Genomic DNA, 24,126 nt, shown 5'->3' with positions numbered 1-24,126 from the left:
TCGCTTGAGAGAGAAATGTCTCCTCTCGGGTTCTTGCCAGCAGGCGAGCCCCCTCCCCAGCGCAGGGCCGCTCTCCTTTGTTCGGGGCCGGGCTGCGGGGCGGAGGGGCGGGCCCCGGTGCGCGCCCGCGGGGCCGGGCCAGGGCGGGCGGAGCCGCCCCCGCGCCGCGCCGCGCCCGCTCGGCCCCTCGCTTACCGTCGGGCCGGGCGGCATGAGGCGGGGGCTGCCGCTGCTGGCCCTGGCCGGGCTGCTGCTGCTGGGGCGGCCGCCCGCGGCCCGGGGGGCGGCCTGCGAGCCGGTGCGCATCCCGCTCTGCAAGCCGCTGCCCTGGAACATGACCAAGATGCCGAACCACCTGCACCACAGCACGCAGGCCAACGCCGTGCTGGCCATGGAGCAGTTCGAGGGGCTGCTGGGCACCAACTGCAGCCCCGACCTGCTCTTCTTCCTGTGCGCCATGTACGCGCCCATCTGCACCATCGACTTCCAGCACGAGCCCATCAAGCCCTGCAAGTCCGTCTGCGAGCGCGCCCGCGCCGGCTGCGAGCCCGTCCTGGTCCGCTACAGCCACGCCTGGCCCGACAGCCTGGCCTGCGACGAGCTGCCCGTGTACGACCGCGGGGTCTGCATCTCCCCCGAGGCCATCGTCACCGCCGAGGGCGCGGGTGAGTGCGCGGGGACCGGCACCAGCGCGGGGACAATGGGCGGCGGGCGGGCGGGGAGGGCAGCCCGGGAGCCCTGCCTCCCCTCCGGCTGCTCGCTCGGATTCTCTCTGCTCTGCCCTCCGCTCTTTCGCTGTCTGCTCTCTGCCTTTAGCAGCCGCGTCGCTGCTGGAAAAGTTTTGCTGTTGGGCACAGAGTGTGTGTGACAAGTGACAGCCCCGCCACCGAGTGTGGGAGTTGCAGCCCTCGTTGCACACGAAAGGGAAACGTTTCCGTACCGCTTTTCTACCGGAGATCCATCGGCAGCGCTTGCTGGCACAGAATGAGGGGCAGCCCCCCGGCTGACGGTTCCCCCTCTGCCCCCGCTCCTCTCTGCTCCTCTTCAGCCGCTCCTTCCCAAAACAGGTTGTTCCCTTCTCACACAATGCCAGCACTCCACAGATTTTGGGAAATATCAGTGCCCAGAGGAGCCCCAGGCAGGAGCTGGGGCGCCGGGGTCTCCCCAGCTACTTCTTTGCCCGTGGTGGCATATGCACGGCTGGAGGGGAGAAAACATGCTCATCTTAGTGGTTAGCACCGAAGGTACAGTTACAGCACAGTTCCACAGCAGGTCCCTGGGCTCTAGAACTACAGCCAGGTGAGGAGTGCAGCAAAGTGCAGCCTTCCCTTGTGTTTTGTTCTCAACATCCCTGAAGCCAGCCAAACGCTGCATCCTGCACCCGAGCCTGATGCTGTGTGACCATGGTGGCCTCGGGGGCTGCTGGAGCTGCTCAGCTTTCTCTCTGCATCCTGTTTCACCAGCTGAGCTCACTGTGATCCCACAGGGTGGCTGGTGCTGGGTGTCTGGCTGCCATCCAGCACCACTGTCCGAGGCAGGAGCATCTCTGCCCAGTCAGGTGAGGACTGCTGACTGCTCAGACCATGCTGCAAACCTGCTGTGCCTCAGGGATCCTGCTCCTGTCACAGCTGCCTTTGGGCTGGAGGAGTTGGCAGGACACTCCTCCAATGTGGTGAGCTGAGCTCCACAGAGATATTGAATACAAGGGGCTATTGAACAGGAAATTAAAGCAAGCTGGTGGGTGGTTATCACGAGTGAGCTCCGACCTTTTATAAAGTGACTACAGTTCCTGTGTAGTTTCAGGAAAGCATTTGCTGCTGGTGGAACCAGCCTACCATTTTCTCTGGCGCAAAGTTTCAGTGCTGGTGGCTCTGCCAGACCTCTCCATCAGAGCAATACTGGGGTGGGAGAGCAGACCAGGGGGGTCAGAGCAGCATCCGTGCACCCCAGGAGCTTGTTGTGCTGCTGCCTGTCTCCTTCAGTGCCCACAGCTGCAGTGCTGGGTTTTGGGAGCTCACTGACAGGCAGTGGATCTCACCTCTCTGTCCTCCCCCAGCAGTGGCCTGGGAATGAAAGGGGGATTTTTCATGCTGTGCTCAGCACAGTATTTTACTGTGCTTCTGTTCCCACTACTAAATGCTTTATGTATCCCTCTGCCAGTAATGCCAAACGCTGTAATTCCTGTTTTCTTCTCCTAACAAAATCTCACGCTTCAGTTTCCTGACCGTGCTCCCCAGCTCAGCCTTCCCAGGTAAGCTGCTCTCTCTGTCTCCATTTATTTACAGACCAGACAAACCCTAATCCATCTCTGACTCTATTCTCTTACCCTCTGCTTGTCCTGAAACCTCCATACCCTCATATCTCTAGTTATTACTCTATTTCTAACTTCTAGCTCATTCCCTCTTGTCTTTTCCTACTTTTTTTCCAGCCCATGAACATAACCATCTATTTTTGCCATCAGCTGCTGCTCTCTGAGCCCTGCAGTCCTGCTGGGCTAGTTTTGGGGTGAGATGTGGTTTTGAGCACCAAGCACCTTTCTCTGCAGCATTGAGGTGCTTTCAAAACCACCTTAAAAATGGCTCAAGGTTTGGCAGGTCTGCAGCGATTTGAAAGCAATCACATTCAAATCTGGAGGGAGGAAGCTTGGCTGAAATCGCCCCCGAGTTACCTATTTCTGAGGACCTCAGCAGTACAATAACCTCTTTGAGGGATTCCAGGGCCAGATCCATGAAAACTCTCTTTCAGTGAATGAGAACCTGATGACATTCTCATTTCTGGGCTGAATATTTTGAACTGGTGCATTATGCACCAGACTGAAAGAATCCTTCTTGAGGGAATAAAACTGTTCTTTTAGAAAGTAGTGGGAAGGATTCCTGTTCTAGGAAGAGGTAAGGTGAACACTTTCAAACCAATTCTCCAAATAAAGGATTGCAACTCAGTAGAAGACACAAATAACCAACTGCCTGATGAGTAGTGTGCAGAATCCCTGCTCTTATTTGCTTTAATTTATCTCCTAAGCATTCTAGCCCCTTCTGCTGTCTGTAAACTACACCTAATAGAGTGGGCAGAAGTATAATCCATTGTTTTGTGGCTTTTGTTGCAGAAGAGGCTTTTTTGTTTTCTTCAGAAGCGAAATCTTTGCTCTCATTCTTTTGCTACCTGTAATAGGGTTCTACTGTATCCTCTTGAGGTTTCTGCATGTTTCTGCATTATTTTTGCATTATTGTTCTAATGTTCACCACATTTGTCGTGTCCCTTCTATGAGAGAGCCTTAAGGATGATGTAGTCAGTGTTTGTCCTTGTCAGAGCAGGGACTGGGTTCACAAGCCCAGTTTCCATCAGTTATATTCCCAGTAACTTGTGAGTGTTGCAAAGTATGGAGGAACTGTGGTTGGTAAAATCTGTGATAAATCTCAGTAAGAAGTTCACTTCCAGCTGTTGAGGCACAGTCCACCACAGACATCTTCTAGGACCTCTCTTCATCTGAGTCCAGGTGTGAGGAAGATCCAGACCCTTCCTGTCACAGCACCAAGGGACTGCTTTGTGTGTGATGGAGAAAGCTGACAGCAGTGCTGTGTTTTGGGCTCAGTTAGAGAAATAGCTGTGCACACCCCCGGGCTTGTGCTGGTCTCCAAAATCTGAGTGGGAGTGCTGATTGGGAGGTCTCAAGTTCTTCAAGTTACAGAAACTGACTTAAAACATGTGGGAAGTGTATGTTTCTTGATTTTTCATTCTCTTTGGGAAACATCCGGGTTCCTTTACAGCCAGAAAGCAGAGGGATGCTGCAGGCATGGTGTGAGTGTTCTGGAGGTGAGTGTGATACTGAATAATTTGGCTTTTTGTGGAGGATCCAACAAATCATCATCCAGGATGGAGGATGAAAGAGCATCCTGACAATACATTAACACCCTGGGTGTCAGATTAGTGCATGCTGTCTGAAGTCTCCTATGGCATGTAGCCCACATCCCTGTCCTTTCCTTTTTGGAGGTGAAAGTGGTTCTGTGTGCAGACATTAGTATCAGCTGTGTTACATCTCTGGGAGGTGCTGTTCACTTGCTCCTTGTATTTCATTCTTCACATGTATTTGCTTATTCTTCCTCCAATCTATCACATTATCTGCTTTCCTCATTTAGGGCCCTGTCAAACTTCCTTAAGTCTGTGGAGCAGGAACTGCTGAGAGAGAAAATTGTCTCAAATCTAGAATTTCAGAGGCAGGACCTTGTCTTTAGTTTTGCAGGTAATAAGTGGCAAGTGTTGGCATGGGGATGCTGACTAAAAAAGCATCTTCAACATGTGTTCTTGGCTGCTACTGCCTGGCAGAGTGTTTATGTCTCAACTGAAATGTTCATTCCTGTTTTGAAGAGGGAGCTAGCAACAAAACCAGAGCAGTGTGATGGGTTCTGTGCATATTGGAAGTCAGATCTGTCAGGCAGGTTGTCTCACCTTATCTTACTTAGATAAGAACATAGCTTGAAGGTGTGTTGGCCTGTTACTAAGATGTTGGAGAAAAGGGAAGCCACATCACAAGGTATCAACCATGTGTAGTTAACACTCAAACTATCATAAGATGTCTAAGGAGAACTTGAATTTATTTTTTTTATTTTAAAATACTATCTCTTAAACATTAAAGAAAACTGTACATTATTCACATGCTGGACACCTATTTCTTAAATCATATGTGAACCCACGATTTCTCCATGTGGCCCAAGTCCTCCATGTCTGTCTGGATGAGCTCATAGTAACCCAGTATGTTAATTTGGCGTTGCAGGTTAAAAAGGCAAGTGAACAAGCCATTTCTCATGCTTGTTTCTTATTTATTATTACCTTAATTTCCAAAAAAAGTGTTTTCCAAGCTCCAGATCAAGTTTGTTCTGACTCAGTCTTTGCCTAGCTGTACTTAGAGCAGCTGATGTGCATGACAGTGCTGGGGGGAGTGTTATAGATTGTGCTGAGGACAAGCAGTTGTGCCCAGGTTATTGTTTTATAAAGTTGGGATTTGTTTAGGTCTTTTCCTGAAACATGAGAGCAGCCTCATTTCTCAGTTAAATAACAAAATTATTCCAAACTTCAAGGCCGAATCAGGACAAGAGAAGTAAATAAGGGATTTTAAATCTCAGTAATCAAGATACCATCAATGGTGTAATGTGCTCACTGCAGTTTAGCTGCCTTTGTAGGCTGAGTCCCCTGGATTTTACTGTCTAAGCATTAAATGCCATCAAAACCTGGTGGGATTTGTTGTGAGGAATAAAATGTTATGTGGAACAGCCTTGTTGCTGCCTGCTCTACAACTTGGAGTTAGAGTTCTTTGTATTAAATGTTGACTAGAATAAATTTTCCTATCACTTGGCTTTCCATGCATGTTTCTGCAACCAAATTAGCAAAGATCCTCTCTGTATTAATAGCTGAAGTAAATGACAGTGAATTCATGCATTGTGGAAGGGTTTCTTAATTAATAGGGCTCACAGATATGTAAATCTGAAGAAGGTGCCCAAGCAGCAGCCACTGGCTATGGTTTAATTCTTTGGAGCACAGTGCCTGGAGTGGCTTCAGTAATAGCTGGGCCATATTCTTTAATCATAATGACAACCAGGATTGTGTTATTTTTTGCCTTCCTCTGCCTTTTTAACATTTTTATTTATTTAAACAGTGGTATAGGAAAGATGTTTGCTCAAAACTAGGTATTACCAAGTTGTTTCTCTTTTCCAAACCTCTCATCTAAATCTGTGGTTGCAGGCATTGTTATTTTGTACACTTACTGTGTAAGTGGCTTTCATTTAGCTCTCCTTGTTAGTGTTTTGTTTTGGTTTTTATTATTTTTAATATAGAATCCCTCTGAAAAGAAATTAATTAGGATGGCATACTGGAAAAAAACAGCTTGGATTTGTCCCCTGCTCCTAAACAAAATTTAATAGGAAACTTTTGGATGGTGTTCCCCTCTTTGGGGATCCAGCTAACAATCAGTGGCAGGTATTTATTTTGGAAAGATTGCTTTGCATAGACAGAACTTGGCAGAGGGTTTGCCCATGAAGAGACATGGAACAATAGGAAGTCAGTTGTTTGGAGGATTTTAAATAGCTTTTTCCCTCTCCCTCTGTCTGTGTTGCAGCTGAAGGTTTCAGCTTGGTGGAGAGAGGCCTCTGTCCATGAGGGTGCTGGGGACAGGGGCTGGATTTCACAGGGGCTGGGTGAGTGCTCACACACCCTGAGACCTGAACCAGTAGCTGGTGGCAGCCCTGGGCTGGACTCTCTTCCAATCTCCTGGCTCGTGGGTAAGCAGGGACCAGACTGTATGAGTTTAACTGGGAAGAGGGTCAGAGAAATGAGAAGGGTTTCCAGAAAGATGTCACTGAGTGGCAGAGGTCTCCAAGCCCATGCTCCTGTCCATCTGTAGAAACCAGTCATCCCTGCATAGACATGAGTGCATTGGAAAGGATAAACACCAAGGCAGGGTCAACCCTTGCCTGGCCCAAGCCCTCCCAAGTCCAGAAATGAGCTATGAGCTGGTGGTATGGGCACCTGTTCACCCCTGCCCTGCTGCCTTTGTGCAGGCACACAAACAGGAGGCACTTCCACTCCTGGCTGCTCTGCACACAGTGTCTGAATTGCTCTGGCTGCACACACAGCAATTCATTGGGAATTCTGGTTTGGGACAGGTGACCTGGCAGTGCAGAGTTAGCAGATGCCTCGAGGCTGTGGTGTGCTGTAATTTGGTTAAAAATAAGTTGTGTACCTGAGAGTGTGTGGGGACATCTGGTAAAGCAGGTCAGTTCCATGCTTGTTTGCCTGTTTATACTGCCCATACCAAGTGCTCACTGGTTCTCCTGTGTTGGTGTGAGCTCCAAGGGAGGTTCCTCAGCCAATACTTGTGGACATTGTACTCCACGTGGGCCAGGGAAGGCTGTGAACCCTGTACTGGGCTCTGGTTTATTTTGAGGTGCAGTTTCAATGTGGATTGGACTAGGTTTGCTCAAGCACCACAAAGTCATGTCTGTTTGGATCCATCCTTAGTTTAGGTAGGGACTTCAGGGCTTCTTTTTCCTTCTGTGGATGGGAGATGGTAAGCCTTTAATGTGATACGTCTCTTGTCTTCTCCATGATGATTTTTTTTCTGTCCCCAGTAACAATTTTGATACAATGGGCAATGTGCTTTGAAGGTATGAACAAACTATCCCTGAAATACCTATTTTGGTAGGAATTTTAGCTTGCTGGGCCACCTGAAAAACCAGAGCAGTTGGCTTGGTCATATGCAGATAGCCTTCTAGAAGACCTGAGAAGGTGGCCAAGGCAGCTGAGTGAGAGGGGCAGTGAATCCTGAGAGCTTTCTCTGCAGGGATTTTGGGTGCCCAGAGTGGGGAAACATCTGATGCCATCCCTAGGTACACAGAGAGGCCTCCTCTTTGTGGCTGGAGGGTTCTGCAGATATTTTGTCTGTACTTGGAGCAGATGGGAAGATTATCAGACCATAGAACTCTCTCTATGCTTTTACCACATCAGAAGGAATTGTAGATTTAAAGCTACAGCTTGGCTGAATGAACAAGACAACAAATAATTGGCCCAGGAGGGGAAGAATGAGAAATGTGGTTGTCCTTTCTTTTGCCATTTGCAAGAGGGAAACCATTTCAATTCCTCTTCCATCACATCCTGGAATGCCAGAGTGCATTTGATGCTATATAAAATGTGTTCTTAATGCACTGAGAATAACTCAGGTGAATAATCAAAATCAAACATGAAAGAAAGAATCAGCTTGGATAGTTTGACTTGTTACATGGCAACATGTTGAAGATTAAAAGGTTCTGTGGAAGTACTTGATTGCAAAGATCAGATTGATTCCTAAAGATGTTTGGTTTTTTTCTTCTATAAGCAGAGATCTTGTGGTGGTTTGGAACTTTCTTTGCAAGAAAATGGACCTGATGTTTTATTAGCAACAGGATATTGAATATAAAAGAAGAGCATCTGTTCAATCTTCCTTTGCTATGTTCTATACTCTTTGCTCTTTGTGTTGGTTAGAATAATTATTCCTGAAGTCTCAATTTTTTTGAAGTTATTATGTGAGGGAATTAGTTGTTTTTCAGCTTTACTCTTGCCCTGACTGTGGTTTAGCTCCATCCTCATTTATGTAAATGAAGTTTCATATTGCTTTGAGTAGTATAAGTATTCATTCTGAGGAGATTTAATTTTTTTTTAACATGGGTGGTGAAGTTAGAAGGTTAGCTAAGTAATATTATTTTTCTTGTGAACAGGTATTACAGAATTTGTGATAATATACATATATAAATATATACATATATGTATATATACTTGGCCCTTATCATTTAATCCACACATCTGAAGTCATCAGGAGTACTGAGTATCAGGAGTATCCTGGGCTGCCTTACAGCCAAAACCTTACAGCTCAGGATCCAAGAGAGGAGCTTTTGTTACATTTGTTCTACATTGCAAAGGCAGCAGGATTGCCTCCATGATTATGTAAGAATCTAAGAAAAGTTGATTGTAGGATACCAGATTCCAGAATTGGAAGAGCAGCATAAATGAATAAATGTGCAAAATTACAGAAGGGTTTTTTTCTTTGAAAGCTCATTTGTTTTTCCATTTTATGTGCCATTCTAGTGAAGTGTCCTGCATCTCTCCCAGTTCTTGTTCCTCTTGTATTTATTTTGTCCTTGGCTCATTGAAGGTTATATGCATTAACATACTTGTTTTTCATTATTAAATATATGTATAAACCCATTAACAGGTGTGATTTAATAAATAGGTTTGAAATGATGCATTTTACTAATGTGGGACACGGTCCACTTAGGAACGTGTCTGAAAGCATTTCTTTGGGCAGAGTGCCTGTTTAAACTTCTGTTCCTTATCTGTCCTTCAGAGTAATCAGTGTGTTTTTAAACTGAGGGGAAGGTCTGAAACATTTATTTTGGCATTTGCTTCAACAGCGTGATTGTGGTTGGTTGATTTGATTTCCTCAGTAACCAAAAAAATCCCCCAAAGTAATTTCTCCTTCATCATCTAATTAAATGCAAACACTACACATGTTTTCTGTAGGTGATCAAAATTCATGGCATAAATGTCAACTCTTGTCTGAAACCTGCCAGTCTGTAGCAATGGAAATGGGATATTTAGTCTGCTTCAGCAATTAACATGATATGCTGGATTCAGGTGAAATATGGGTAAGACATTGTGTCAACTTTAACTGGAATGACCTCTAGAATATTGCAAACTGTTTATTATTGAAGTTATTAAGTTTCCACGTACTAAATATTACAGAAAGAGAAAACATTGTCATGTGTGTGTAGTGAAATAATCCAATATTAAAAATACTAACTTTTTTTTACATATTTTACAAATCCATGGCAGATTTCCCTATGGATTCTAATAACGGCAACTGTAGAGGTGCTGGCATTGGTAAGTACATTTTTATAGAACTGTATAATAAGTAAAAAAACTGTATAATAATTTTTATAAAATTGTATAATAAGCTGTAGACTTTCAAATCCTTTAAATATTTAACTAAGAGAGGTACTAAGTGATAAATACTTAAATACTTAGTCTTGACTGAGAATACTGCAGATTTTGCTTTTGCATTCCATGGGGAGGTGGGATCTGGGGGCTGGTCAGCCTCAAAATGTCCATCAAAGCAGGAGGGCTGTGCTGATTTTATTAAAGGTTTTGTCTTGAACAGGGAGAGTAATCGTTAAATTGATTTTTCCCTGGGCAAAACCAGTGAAGATAATGGTTCATTTTGACCTTAAAGTTTTCAAATTAAATTCAGTACTGTTTGTAGATAATGGCAGTGCTCCCTTTAGCCTGAGGAGCTTGAGAGTGGCACCTTCTGAGGGTGGTTTTATTCCAGCAAGTTCCTTGTTGCTTTTTATTGCTGTTTTGGTTTTGCTAGAACTGAATAAAACCCCTTGAGCATTACCACTACTTGCCAATGCAAAGAAGCAAAGCCCAGGATGGTGGCTAATAGTTATAGGAATGTGAATCTTTTGCCCATGCAAGCCAATGACTGTAGATTTTCTTGAATTTTATTATGATTCCATCCAAAGTTCTCCTCTTAGATCTTTGTCAAGAAATTGAGACTTGGAAGCTGTAGTACTGACTTCCATGTCTTTCCTTCTGCAGAGGTGCTGATGAGCTACAGTGTGCACTGATGTTCACCTAAAAGGTGTTGAACCTAACATTAGATACCTATAGATAGAATTTCAGCATTAAGCTCTGTGACCAAATTGCAAAAATATATCAGTAATGCCCAGTTTATATAATAAAGTTTAAAATTTTAGTCAGTAGGTTCCAGTGTTAAAACAGCTATATTTGTGCAAAATGTTCTTCAAATCACAGTGCATACCCTCTAGAAGCCCAGGTACAGGTAAAAAAACCTCATAACAGCAAGCCCCTTAACAAGCTTTGCTTTAAATTGTCTTGAGCATGAGACCATGTCTGGAAGACTGGCTAAAGATATTTGTTACTAATGTTAGTATCTTCATAGCTTGAAGCCATTTTCAGTTGTGTGGCATTGAGAAAGCTGGGATTTCATGCACCATGTGGACTGTACAGAGAGCATACAAGCTTCACTCTGAGCATGAAGGAAGTTGTGTGTTCTCATTGTCACCTTAAATCAAAACTGTGAGGCATATCTTTACTGCTGCCTGTCCATAGGCATGTAAGTCCAATGAGTGACCCCGCAGTAGAAGAGGAAATTTCAGTCACATTGTGCCTGTTGTGATGCTTTTTGATGGCTAAAAGCAAAACCAGACCTAAAAAAAATCCCATCTAGAAAATAGGGTAAGGATGCACAGAAAAATTGCTGCTGCAGTATCTGCTTTTACTGTTCAAACATGATTTCTAGTTCAGTGTGCTGCATCTGTCTGAACTGACAAACACAGTTGGACCACCTGAAAGGCCATGTATCAAAATGGCTTTGTTTATGTGCTCAGTAAAGTAAATTTAGAACAGTTTTGTTGGTTTGTTTGCAAGTAGCAAATTGATACTTTTTTTTTTTAAAAAATCCCATTCTCAGCTTTGTGGTTTCTGCATCTGACTGCTTGTGCTGCTGTGCATGGTCACAGGGAGCAGTACTCATAGGTTATCCCTATTTGAGACATCTTTTTTTCCCTGTCAGTGTCTGCTTGCGAAACCTTCCCTCTGAGTCTGCATGAGGGTTTTTTGGGACACCTTTTTTACCTCTGTTGGCAGTGAAGTCCATTGTTTTCTGCTTCATCACATGCTCCTTGAGTCTCTTAGAAAATTTTCTAGAGTGTTTATTTTTTATCCTTTCTTTATCTGGGAGGTGTTTGCCAGGTTTGAGTGCCTGTACGGGTCAGGATTACAGCCAGGTTTTCCATCATACACATTTATTTAAGATGGCACAGATGTTTCTTGGTAGCAATCCATGGGGAAAACCATTCTCTCCATGTCTTTTGGCATTGACAGAGTGAAGTTTTCAAAGACAGGGACTTTGAGCAGTTTGTAGTCCTGTATTTATTTGAAAAGAAGATTTAATGGCTGGCTGTGATCTCAGCCAAAGCCAGTGGGAGCCTCTGCTGCTGTCTCTGTGCTGGGGACATGGCATTGTTGTGGTGTCAGAGCTCTTCTGCTAATCCTGGCAGCTGCTGAGGAGGCTGTCAGGTAGGATGGGATTTTCCCTCAGCATCAGGTGATGCAGTACACTTTTACTGCCACCTTTTGTGGGTGTTTCCACTCCCTGGGGGAAGGTCAGCATTTGCCTTCCTTGGAAAATCACTCTACCAGGAGCTGGGAGAGAGGAATTGGTTCTGGCTCTAACTTTGTAACTGACCTTGGCAAATGACTTTTGTGTTAGTTTCTGTATCTCTAAATAGTGATAAGGAATAATGCAGCATTTTGTACAGTTCTTTTAAATGTAAAATTAAAAAGCATGAGGATGACTAGGATGTTCTTCAATAAGAATATAGGCATGTCAATAATTTAGAAATAGACTAACAAAATATATTGTAAAGTTAATAAAGTAATACTGCCTTAAAACTAAAGGAAATGTGAGGCTGTGTTCTTGTCTTGTAATTTAGCCTGTTTTATTTTACCTGGGACACAGTGCAAAGTTCTGTAGAGCAGGAGAACATTACAATGTGCCACTTGCTGGACTTGAGTGCTGAAGTGCTTGTGTGAGTGTGGGTCACAGGAGCACATCTTTTATTCTCTGCTCCAAGGCAGCTGTCATTTGGCCTGCAGTATCCATGAGCTCACAAAGGCAGAAGGGAAGCCAAAAATCACTTCCCTTCTGTGCTTTTGTTGTTTTAACACAAACACATAGAAAAGTTAAAGTATGTAGGGCTCTATATATAGATTCCTGAGGATGTGTTTGAAATTCAAGGAAATAATATACTTTTCTTTTGAAATGTTTTCCTCTTTCCTGTATTTTTTTTTGTATTTTCAACTACAAAAATTCTTCCAATAGAAAATAATGTTTCCATCAATTTTAATTTTTTTAATATGCAGAAATCTTATATAATCAAATAAAAGTTCTTTTTCAGACTCTTCATGTTAGATTTAACTAAACCACTAGCTTATATGCATTGATACTTAGAATGATGGTGCATAGAAATAAACTGCATTAAATCTACTTCCATTTATGCCAAATCAAATGTCGAAATAGATGCACATGCACATGTAATACTGGGATCTGCTGTTTGAAATTACTCCACCAAACCACACTTAGACACTGGTGTAAAATAAAAAGTAAATATTTGCAGTAGAACAACCAGCCCTGAAATACCAGTGGTGTTTCTGAACACCACTGTGGCTCTGGAGTTCAGTATTAGCATTCCCAGGGCACTAATGAAAATGTTTTTACCTCTCTTAGAGTTCCCAGCTGTCTGGCATCTGCACCTTTGGAAATGCTGCTCTGACAGTGCTCATTTGTGTTGTTTTTTTGAAGGCTGTCCTTCTGGCCACAAGGGCTAAGAAATTCTCTATTTTCATTAAACTTGGACTTCTGGGTCATAATAAAATTGTGCAAAATTTACACCATTCCTCATGGTGGATTGGATGGACCTCTCAGCAACCTGATCCAGCTGAAGATGTCCCTGCTTATTTGCAAGGGGGTTGGACCAGGTGGCCCTTAAAGGTCCCCTCCAATGCCAAATAGTCAATGAATGCCTGCTGGCCAGAATATCCCAGTTTGCTCAACTGACCTGAGATACTGACCTGATAATACTCAAAAAAATGTTCAGTCATGCACTGCCACAGTATTTTCTTTCTGTGTCTCTGTTATGGTTTGTATGATAAAAGGAGAAGAAGTGAGGGCATTCCTTAAGTCTAGCACAGAGAGAGCAGCATTGCAAGGATGGAATTACAGCACCTGTGAGCTCAGGATTGAACACTGAATTGGCTTTAAATGATGATTTTGTCACTCCAGTCTCAAAGTCTGTGTGTCTTTGTTGTTGTGCTGTGGTTTGTTTTTGTTTTTTTTTTTTTAATTTCAGTATGTCAGGTTGTTCTCCTAAAAAACATTTAAGGTCTCATGGGCAGTTCCTCATCTCCCAGCAGAACAGGCCAGGAATGCCCTGTGGTTTTTAGTGTTTCACTGTAATAAGCAAGTCAGTTCAGTGAAATTTTTGTTAGGTGTTTTTTGATTTAACCCTTTTCTGACTTAGAGATGGGGTAGCTGAGACGTGGTTTAAAAACTTCTGTTCCTTTTTCAGTCCCATGAGAAGAGTGAGACAATACAAGGTGTTATAATTCACACCATCCCAATCTAATTACTTTAGTGTTAGTTTCTGTATCTCTAAATAGTGATTAGGAATAATGCAGCATTTTGTACAGTTCTTTTAAATGTAAATTTAAAAAGCATGAGGGTGACTAGGATGTTCTTCAATAAGAACATGGGTATGTCAGTAATTTAGAGATAGAACTAGACTAACAAAATACATTCTAAATTTCATAAAATAAGACAATACTGCCTTAAAACTGAAGGAAATGTGAGGCTGTGTTCTTGTCTTGCAATTTAGTCTATTTTATTTTACCTGGGACTAATCAGAAGCCAACTATTTCCTAATTACAATACAATAATTACAATAAGTGTTTCTTGGCTTAACAAGATTTAACAGATCAAATTAAAACAGGTGATAGATCATAGTTGGATGACTTATTTAAAAGATCAAGTTTTACCCCTTATCTAAAAAAGGTAAAGATACAAGATAAATTTATGTTCATTAATTATTATAATAATAATGTTAAGAATAGTATCTTGTGTACTTCAGTGTATGCGGCAGTCAATGAGCAAAAACATCAAATTTATTTCTTGGATTTATTTTTTATGAATCCAATTCCCACACTGTGTGAGCTCCAGGTTTTGGGAAGATTGTCACTGAATACATGTTTTTTTCGTTCTAAACAAAGCTTTTTGTTTCTGTAGAGCGCTGCAAGTGCAAGCCAGTGAAAGCTACCCAGAAGACCTACCTACGGAACAACTACAACTACGGTGAGAGCAGCTGCACTGCCAGCTCCCAGCTCTTCTAAACCTGCAACAAGGGGCAACTTCTCATTAAAAAAGCCTAAAAAGTTCACTGTTACTGCTGCTAACCCAATATTGCTTATTGCAGGAGGAAGGTGTAGATTGGATCATTTCCAAATTAGAAGGATGGAGGGGATTAGCTTGATACTTGGTACAAGGGTATCTTTGTTATTTCAGTTTTAGTGCAGGCATTTGAGGGTTGTGTGCTTGTCTGGTGTGAACAGGGATGCAACAGAAATGGCATTGCTGTGCCTGAGCTGCCTCTGTGATTGCCAGTACCCTCAGCTTTTGGAGAAGGGGATGTTTGTTGCAGCTTTCGTGCCCGCTAGCTCTCCATGAGATCTGACAGGTTCTTTTCCTTCTGGTGTCTCAAAGCCAGCAGTGAGCTCTTGCTAGCTGTGTTAGGCTGTCTGTAACACCTGTACAAGTGCACATGGCCTGCTCTTCAGGCATATCACAGCTCCAGGCTCATGTTTTCCTTCATACTGTCAGTTTCAAGCAAACTAAGGCAGTGAAACCACTGAATACATATCACAGGGACTGAACATTGGGCCCTTCCTTATTGCAAAACCCAGGACTTTTTAAACACTTAAGCCTTTATCAGTTATGAACTTAAAGTATCAGTTGTATCAGTTACAAACTTAAAAGTTAAAACTTTATTAGTTGAAACCATTACAAACCTAATCCAACCAACCACCATAACCACAATGTGAACACATCATGGTTATATAACTTCTTTTTCTACCCCGAATTCAGCTCAGTCACTTTCCCACAGTCCTTTTCTGCTTAGCCAAAGTTGCAGGCCTGACCAATGATTTTACAAGGGTAACAAGCACTTATTTTATAAAGCTTTATCAATATGCAACACTTCTTTTTTTCCTATTAATCAGGTGAAGAGCCTTAGGTTCAGCTCAGCTTTAAGGCTTTATTTAAATGGTAGTAATTGTATAATATTTATTAAGATTGCACATTTATAAAACCAGAATCAGATAATCTTATTTTAAAAGTAGTTTGCTATTAAAAGCTAAAAAATTACAGCTGTATTCAAACACTTTTTTGGTCAATAGTCAATTTGATGTTGTTTTGGTGAATTTGTTTACAAAAAAATTACAGTGGCTATTCTGTGGTCAGAAACTGCATATGGCAGAGTCATTGGGCCTGCTCCTGTCCATTTTCTTAAGCTTTTAAAATTAAATGGGTTTTAAAAGGCATTTGAAATGCCTCCAAACTAAAATAATATTTTATTTTGAGATCTTAAAAGGTTTTGAGAAAGGGAATCACTTGGGGTAAATTGTTCATACTAGATACACAAATTGGTGTTTGTTGGCAACTGTATTTAATGTGCCTGCAAGATATGCTGGTTAATGGCTGTTATGGGGAGAAGATGTGCTAGTCTAAGGCTTTCTTTCTTCTATATTACCTTTTTCACACAGGAGACATTTGGAATTTGGTGTATCTCCTATTTATAGTGTGGAAAGGGACTCTTTGAATGATGTGGCATTCTCTAGAGCACGACCTCTGGGTTGGCTTTGCATTTGTATGTGGTATCAGTTCACTGGTCACCCCGAGAGAATGAAAATCTTTGCCTTTCAAAGGCAGCCTTTCCTCCTGTGCAACTTGAGGCAAAAAGAGAGGCCAAGAGAGGAAACAATTAGAGAGGTCATTGGGTCAAGATCAGGAGCATTTGAAGTTCAGAAAGTGCAGAGCAGATTAGTGCTGGGTCACTGGAGAGAATAGAAAAGGTAAGGGCCTGTCATCCAGCTGAAGTAGTGATATGAGAAGTTTTAATGCACATTCCCTTTCTGTGTAAGGTTCAGAGTGATAAAGTTTGCTCATCAGTACTGCAGGTAGGCAGAAAGGGAACAGTCACAGCTCAAGGGAGAGCACACAAGAAATAGATTTAATATATTTAACATGGAAAGAGTGAAGAAGAAAGGAAGGAAGGAAATCAAAGCCCAACTTAAGCAGGACATAAATCCAATGGGTACATAAGTCCTGCTCCTGACCATTATTAAGGGACACACTGAGCTACCTGCGCCTCCTTGGTGGAAGGTGAAGTAGTGAAGAGATGGAGGCAGAGACATTGCAGGAGTTCAGCTAATTTCTGATGAGGGACCGTGCAAAAGAGGAATGCCAGGGGTCACCAAGAGCAGCTGGGGAGTGCCCTGCATTTTCTGCTGCTGCTGACAATGCTCTTTGTGGCTTTCCCCAGTCATCCGCGCTAAAGTGAAGGAGGTGAAGACTAAATGCCACGATGTCACTGCAGTAGTGGAAGTCAAGGAGATCCTGAAATCTTCCCTGGTCAACATCCCAAAGGACACTGTAAACCTCCACACGAATTCTGGCTGCCTGTGTCCCCCCCTCAGTGCCAATGAGGAATACATCATCATGGGCTACGAGGATGAGGAGCGCTCCAGGTAACTCCTCCTGTGCTGTCCTCAGCCGTTCTCCTGTCATAAAGCTCAAAGTCAGAGCCAAAAGGAAGGAAAACCTGGTCTTCAGGGAGGGCAAGTCTCTCTACAGGTGCAGAGATTTTAGTTTTGTGTGTGCTGGGTTGTATAGCCCCTTGATGGAGTTGTCTCTGTTGTGTAGGTTACTCTTGGTGGAAGGCTCCATAGCTGAGAAGTGGAAGGAACGTCTTGGTAAAAAAATAAAGGTAAGAAAATACCTCACTAGAAGCCAAATGTTGTGGGTGCCATAAAGCATCTACCTGCCTTTTCAAAATAAGGGAAGAAAATTTGTGTGCTGCCTCCAGTTAATCAATATCACGTATCAAAAATGAACTTGGTGTTTTATTTGCTGTATTTCTTAGAACTGCTTGCTGAGTAAATTAAAGGGATACATTGAATTACCCCAAAGTATCCCATTGCAGCAGTAGTCAAAAGCTCTGTCTCAAAAAAGCAAATAGTAGGAGTCTTTTAACTCTGTAGCAAACTGTGTGTTCCACAACACATACCTGCTAGTTGGGCTTGTGATATGAATTTAAAAAAAACAAACAGACCCGGGGGCTTTGCAAATGTTTTTCAGATTAAGTCATGGGCAGGGACACCTTCCACTGACCCAGGTTGCTCCAGGCTCCATCCAACCTGGCCTTGAGTATTTCTGGCATTGGAGCAGCCTCAGCTTCTCTGGGCACCCTGTCCCAGGGCGTCCCTACCCTCACAGCCAAGAATTTCTTCCCTATATTTTATATAATCTAATCTAATCTGATCTAATCTCTCTCATTTTAAAGCCATTACCCTTTGTCCTGTCATTACATGCTCTTGTAGAAAGTCCTTCCCCATTTCTCCAGTAGCCCTTTTAGGTATTGGAAGGTCCTCTAAGATCTCTCTGAATCCTTCTCCAGGCTGAGCAACCCCAGCTCTCTAAATGAAAATATATTCTGGTTTTTTCTTACTTAAACGTTTTTTAATGCCTTCCAGTTTCTGGAAGGATTACCTTTTTATGAAATAGATTTAATATATTCAACATACCTTTTTGATGTTCTGATGCACTGCAAAGTGTCAGTGGTTTTGACATTGTCAGGAGTGTCACTTTACACTGAATATTCTCATTTTGACACAATTTCTCAGCCATACATTTGCCATAGTGGTTTTGCCTGTGCAAACCAGTCTTCTCTTCCACTCAGCACTTTCTTCATCAGTGTCAGGATCACTGGCAGGAAAATGCTGTTGTGTTTATAAAAGCAAGGTTTTCTGTACACATTTCTCACATCAGTGGAGATTACAGGAGTGAAAGATACAGGGATCTTATTTCAAGTTGTTGTTTGATTTGGCAGAACCCTGGGAAATCCAGTGCCACAGAGAAAATATCATTTTGCTGCCATGAGCTGACTTCTGTTCAGTTTCAGCTCCTGGGTGATAACATTATTTGTTGGAATTGTTTTGGGGAACACACTTTTTTACTTCCTTCCTTATTGTCTTTACCCTGCTGCCTCTGCCCTCACACCCAGCCTCAGGGGTGTTGAGGATCCTACCACATCCCCACCCACTTCTTATCATAATTTTCTTTCCAAGAGCATCAGCAGTTGTGCAAACTACATTTATTATGTCTTTTTTTGTTGCTGTTTTTACTGTAATTTCTATTGCCTGCAAAAATAAAACCAAATATTTTTTTAATTAACAAAAACCCCTTAACTTTTTTTCCTCCTGCTTCCCCCAAAAACCACATGAGTGGCTTCATTTAAGTTTTATTATTTCGAAAGTGAGTCCCCCTTGTGCTGAAGCCTTGGGTCAGACCCTTCATTCCCAGAAGCTGCAGGAAAGCCAGGAAACAGTTTCCCTGTTTAATTGGGAACTTTTAAATGTTTAACATTTAAATAGGGACTTTTCCCAATGAGCTCTCATTGCACCCTTGAGCCCAGCACAGTCAGGTGACATGGTGGAAACAGCAATAGCAGCTTTTGCTGCTGTTTGTGAACACATTTTCTGTGTGAAACATTTGAAAAGGTGCATCTGTAGCCTCTCTGGTAATTTCTGTAGTGTCACTGTAGGACACAAAATAAAATGATGCCAACACTGCAATCTCTAAGGTAAAAGAAGGGCAGTTTAATTCTGACTCCAGCATTTATAGATTTCCAAAAGTGACAGTGGATTGGAGGATGACAGTGCCACCTCTCCAATGACACTGGACAAACCAAGAGTCCATCAAATTTCTCCTTTTCCAGAAAAGAATGTAAAACAATATTTACAGAAAAGTGGATGAGAAAGTTCATTACAAGAATATAAACATCAGAAGGCTTAGAAGAACAGGGCAACACTGTAGCCTCTCTGGTAATTTCTGTAACTCTGGTAATTCCTGTGAGCTCTCTGGTAATTTCTGTGACTCTCTGGTAATCCCTGTGGCTCTCAGGTAATTTCTGTAACACTATTAATTCCTGAGAGCTCTCTGTTAATTTCTGTGAGCTCTCTGGTAATTCTTGTAACTCTCTGGTAATTTCTGTAACCTCTCTGGTAATCCCTGTGACTCTCAGGTAATTTCTGTAACACTCTGTTAATTCCTGGGAGCTCTTTGTTAATTTCTGTAAATCTCTGTTAATTTCTGTAACCTCCTGATAATTTTGGTAATTCTCTGTTAATTTCTGTAAATTCTCTGGTAATTTCTGTAAACTCTCTGGTAATTTCTGTAACCTCTCAGGTAATCCCTGCAATCCCTCAGGTAATCCCTGTGCAGTCTCTCAGGTAATCCCTGAAGTCTCTCAGGTAATTCCTGTGCCATCTCTCAGGTAACCCCTGTGCAGTCTCTCTGTTAATCCCTGTGCCATCTCTCAGGTAATCCCTGTGCCATCTCTCAGGTAATTCCTGCAATCTCTCAGGCAGTCCCTGTGCCATCTCTCAGGTAATCCCTGTGCAATCTCTCAGGTAACCCCTGTGCCATCTCTCAGGTAACCCCTGTGCCATCTCTCAGGTAACCCCTGTGCCATCTCTCAGGCAGTCCCTGTGCACTCTCTCAGGTAATTCCTGCAATCTCTCAGGTAACACCTGCCATCTCTCAGGTAGTCCCTGCAGTCTCTCAGGTAACCCCTGCGCCTCTCCGTGCTAACGCCGTTCGTTTCCCCGCAGCGCTGGGACCAGAAGCTGCGGCAGGCGGGCAGGGGGCGGGCCGAGCCCGGCCCCAGCGCGGCGGCCCCGAAGCCCGGCGGGGCGCGGCAGGCTCGCAGCTGGGCGTGACCCCGCCGAGGGATGCCGGACGCACGGGACTGGCTGCCGGGGCTTCCTCTTGGAGCAGCAAAGGAGAAATTGCACTATTGCACGTTATATTCTATTGTTTACTACAAAGTCATGTTCTAGCTTTTATTAGGTTTTATTCTCCCTCTTTGTTCTCCACCTTTTTCTTTTTGGATATGTGCAAGTTCTGGAAATGTATATTTTTTGGTTTTTTTCTGTTGCTAAGAACTGTAGAAAACTGCCCTTATGAGATGAAGAAAGACAATGTTCAATTTACCTTTTTATCTCCTAAATCTTCTCTGGGAGAAAATTCTGATGCTAGCAGGAATGAAATCTGGCAAAAACCATTGCTTAAAGTCATAGCTCTCACGGGCTTTCCCTGTTCACTCTTTCCTGGTTACTGTTTGCTGAAACTTGCTCTCTTTTGGGTAGGTTATCATCTGCATTTAAATGTATAATTTTTTATTCTGAAATATAATTCTGAATTACTTTTTTTTTTTTTTTCTAAAAGAACTGTTTGAATCAGTACAGCTTTATTAAGTTTTCTTACAGATAAACCACTTGCATAAGGCAGACTCTAAATATTTCCCCATGCATGTACACAGGGAACCTGGGTTTTCCAGTGCTTTGGACCTTAAAGGAAATATTATCTAGTTCTGTAACCCTAATTTATAACTAAATTTATGCTTCTTCTCTTATAATGGCAGTTTTTTCTCCCTTTTCTCAGCTTAGTTATAGGAGTAGACAGACTCACCAGGTCAGTTTCTCAGTTCAGGTCTGCAGTTTAGACTTTTGATTTTGTGGTGTTATTCTTAAATCTGTGCCTACATAAACAAGTGTTCAATGCTCAGTAACATATGTCCAATAAAAGAATTGTAGTTGCCAACCACAGACCTTACCTGACTTCTGAACCAACATCATATTGCTAACACTACCCTTGAAAATATAAAAACCAAAAAAATCCCTAATTTTTGTGCTTTAATAGAATTCTTTGCAGATGGTGCCAACATATTGGAAATTATCTTTGTTTTTCTACTCTCCCATGCTTAAAAGAAATCAAAAAGGGGTACATCAAAGAACAATCCTCTTTGGCATAGTTCTGCAGAGGGGAACCAGCTCTACTTAAAAAGAGCAAATGGCTGTTGTGTCTTTAGTACACTAGGCTGACTTTCATAAGAAAATAGTGTTGAGTTGTTGGGTGGTTTGAAAATATGATGGTGATAAATAGGACAGAAGTATTTGGGAATACTATAATAATGATGTTTTAAGATTTCAGTTAATAATAACAGCAGTCTTGGGATAGATTTTCCATTGGGCTAGATACCAAATAAGTTGAAAAAGAACAACATCCTGCAACACTCAAATTTCTATTTATAATTAAAAATAAAGGGATAATTTAGGGGAAAGATTTGTTCTGAAAGCTGGCAGAAGGATATTAATCCTCTAGGTATTAAATCCTCAGTATTTTCTCAGAATTACAGAGATCACAGAATTACTTAGGTTGGAAAAGACTTCCAGGATCATCAAGTCCAAGTTTTGGTTGATCTCCACCATGTGAATTAGACCAGAGCACTAAGTGCCATGGCCAGTCTTTTCTTGAGGACCTCCAGGGATGGTGACTTTAACAAGCATTTCTACTGAGTAGGTAAATAACAGAACCATTTGTTAAGTTGTGAGTAGCTCAATAAATAAAGTTAAACCTCATTATTTACCCCAAAGCACCCACTGAAGTCCTGTAGATGAGTGCTGGAATCCCAGGGTCAGCAGTCACCAGCTGTGAAGCAGTCACATTATGTTTTGCTATGAAAGGAGCTGTGAAATCATAAAACTCTGTTAAAGATGTTGAAAATCCCCAGAGAGCTGGGAATGTATCCTTTGCTAGCCACCACTTCTGGAGGTGGCCTGTTCCATGCCATTGCTCTGTGATTAACAGCCACCTTTATTTAATCCACTTGCAGCTCAGTACTGACATTAGTTGCATTAAAAATTGCCAGAGCAGAGCACAGTGCTGCACTTCAAAACCTCAGTAAGAGACAAATGAGCAGCATTTGTGACTGTCACACACATCATGATGCTACAGTGAAAATATTTCCCATACTGGAAGCCACCAGATTGGTATTTTTCCAGAGGAATTAAGCATTTTTCATTAGCACATGAAAAATGAGGGTGGCATGATGGGTTTCTTGGAAGAGGCAAGAGGCATTTTCACAATCCCTTAATTAACTGAGGAGCCTTTTACAAACTCTGGCAGTGCTTCTACCCCATCACAATGATTGCAGTGACTGAACCTCTGCAGCACCACCCAGACTCACTTGTGCTGAGTGTACAAAGATCAATCCAGGGACCAATGAGATACAGATGGCACAACATCAATATTTTATCATATTGATATTTCAATATCAATTATTTCAATAGCTTTGAGCAGTATCTCTCACATGTGTTTGGTGGCCTGGAGCACACTGAAATGTTCTGTTGCTCTAAAGCTGCACTTACTGCTCTATCCCATCTGTGAGGGCTTTGTGACAAGCCAGGCTACTCCACTGGTGTTTTAAAGTGACTTTATTTAAATTATAGTCTTACTAATTGACATAGTTGTACATTATTTTCTTGCTTCTACCCCAGGAAATCCTTTTCTGCCCTTTTTGTGCCCATTTTTTGTGGTTCTATATTAAACTTTCAAAAATGCACTATATAGCACATCCTTCTGTAGAAGCACACAGCCCTCAGCACAGTGTTTTCACAGACATCCACCTGGAATGTGACTTTGCTTCAATTTGCAATGGTTTTTGTTCCTCTGGTTTTACTAACTTATGTGAACACAAAGTCAGGTTTGGTTTGTGCAAAGTCACGTTGCTCAGCTGCAAAGGAAGTGGAGTGTGGACTGCAGTGTTTGCCTGATGGAGGAGCCCCCAGGATCCATCACACAGGTACAGCAAGGGAGGGAAAAACCCCAAAGCAGAGAGATTTCAGAACTTTGCAGTTTCTGCAGGGCTGCATGCCTGGCTGGGCCGTGGGTCCAGCACTGGCTCTGCTCCCTGTGCCCTCCAAGTGGCCACTTTACCCCACTGAGCTGCTCCAGGCTCTCCTCCCTCCTGATTCCCAGTTTCTCCTGCATCCTGCACCCAGGCTCTCCTCCATCCTAACCCCTGGGGGTTCCTCCCTCCTCTTCCCAGCCCTCTGGTCCGTGGGGAGAAGGGAAGACTCTTCTCCACAACACCTGGGCACAGCACAAGGTGACAGAGCCCTGAATGCAGCCCCACAGCAGGCACACATCAGCTCCTGCTGCATCCAAGGCACTGCAGGAGCTGCAGATGGTCTTTGAAAGAGGATGCTGAGTTACAAGAATAAAAATTACTTAAGCAGCAACATAGCTGTTCCCATTTGGAAACATCACTGTGATGCATTTCGGAGATGTAGCCTGGTGCTTCCATCCTCATCCACACCACTGCCTGGTTCCTGTGCTTTCCAGACATGCTTCAGCTCTGCCTGTGGTGGTCACAGTAAGTACAGCAAGGTGAGCACCATCACTGAATCAGCAAATCCTATCAAGCATATTGTCAATCCTATTTAATTCTTGGGCTTTGGGTTTTTTTAAGCACTCGGTGAATCTCAGTTAATGTGAGAAGGAAACTCTGCTGCACAAAAAGCCAAGAAAACCAAATTTCTGAGTTAATCATGTTTACTACTCTCCTCCTGAACTCACTCTCAAAGCCTTTGGAAGAAAGCAAGGTTTGTTATTTCACATTTTGCCTAATTAGGTCTGTGTTTGAGATTCCCTGTGTCAGGAAAATTAATCCATGATGTCAGAGGTTTAAGTCCAAAAAGGAGACAGAGGAGTCCTGTAAGGACAAAGGAAGAGGCCATGGGGTATTTCCCAAGGGGTCTCTTGAATTGCTGGAGGATGCAGCCTCCTTCTTATCCCAATTTCCTGGCCACATTTCCCTCTCTGTCTCCCCATTGGCTGAGGTACTT

The 24,126-nt window shown here is 42.8% G+C and overlaps 1 protein-coding gene across 2 annotated transcripts; it reads left to right on the top strand.

Moving 5' to 3' along the window:
• On the top strand, positions 1 to 21,040 carry FRZB (frizzled related protein). Of its 2 annotated transcripts, XM_074548121.1 has the most exons (7): positions 1 to 665; positions 2,217 to 2,251; positions 9,355 to 9,402; positions 14,390 to 14,455; positions 16,701 to 16,905; positions 17,081 to 17,144; positions 20,050 to 21,040. In XM_074548121.1, the coding sequence occupies exons 1-7, from the start codon at positions 16 to 18 to the stop codon at positions 20,155 to 20,157; spliced, it is 1,176 nt and encodes a 391-aa protein (XP_074404222.1). In that variant the 5' UTR covers positions 1 to 15; the 3' UTR covers positions 20,158 to 21,040. The 2 variants fall into 2 exon arrangements, with proteins under 2 accessions (XP_074404222.1, XP_005486978.1); XM_005486921.4 differs by lacking the exon at positions 2,217 to 2,251 and having other exon boundaries at positions 136 to 665.
• Positions 21,041 to 24,126: the final 3,086 nt, after the last annotated feature.

Source organism: Zonotrichia albicollis, chromosome 10, assembly GCF_047830755.1.
Source record: "Zonotrichia albicollis isolate bZonAlb1 chromosome 10, bZonAlb1.hap1, whole genome shotgun sequence".
Taxonomy (NCBI): Eukaryota; Metazoa; Chordata; class Aves; order Passeriformes; family Passerellidae; genus Zonotrichia; species Zonotrichia albicollis.
This window is presented reverse-complemented; position numbering and strand designations above follow the sequence as displayed.

Excerpts from the sequence above, each read along its gene's own strand:
- FRZB (XM_074548121.1), top strand. The coding sequence starts at position 16 with ATGTCTCCTCTCGGGTTCTTGCCAGCAGGCGAGCCCCCTCCCCAGCGC. Across the intron at positions 2,252-9,354 it reads CCCCAGCTCAGCCTTCCCAG|ATTTCCCTATGGATTCTAAT; the intron begins GTAAGCTGCTCT and ends AATCCATGGCAG. Across the intron at positions 17,145-20,049 it reads GTCTTGGTAAAAAAATAAAG|CGCTGGGACCAGAAGCTGCG; the intron begins GTAAGAAAATAC and ends GTTTCCCCGCAG.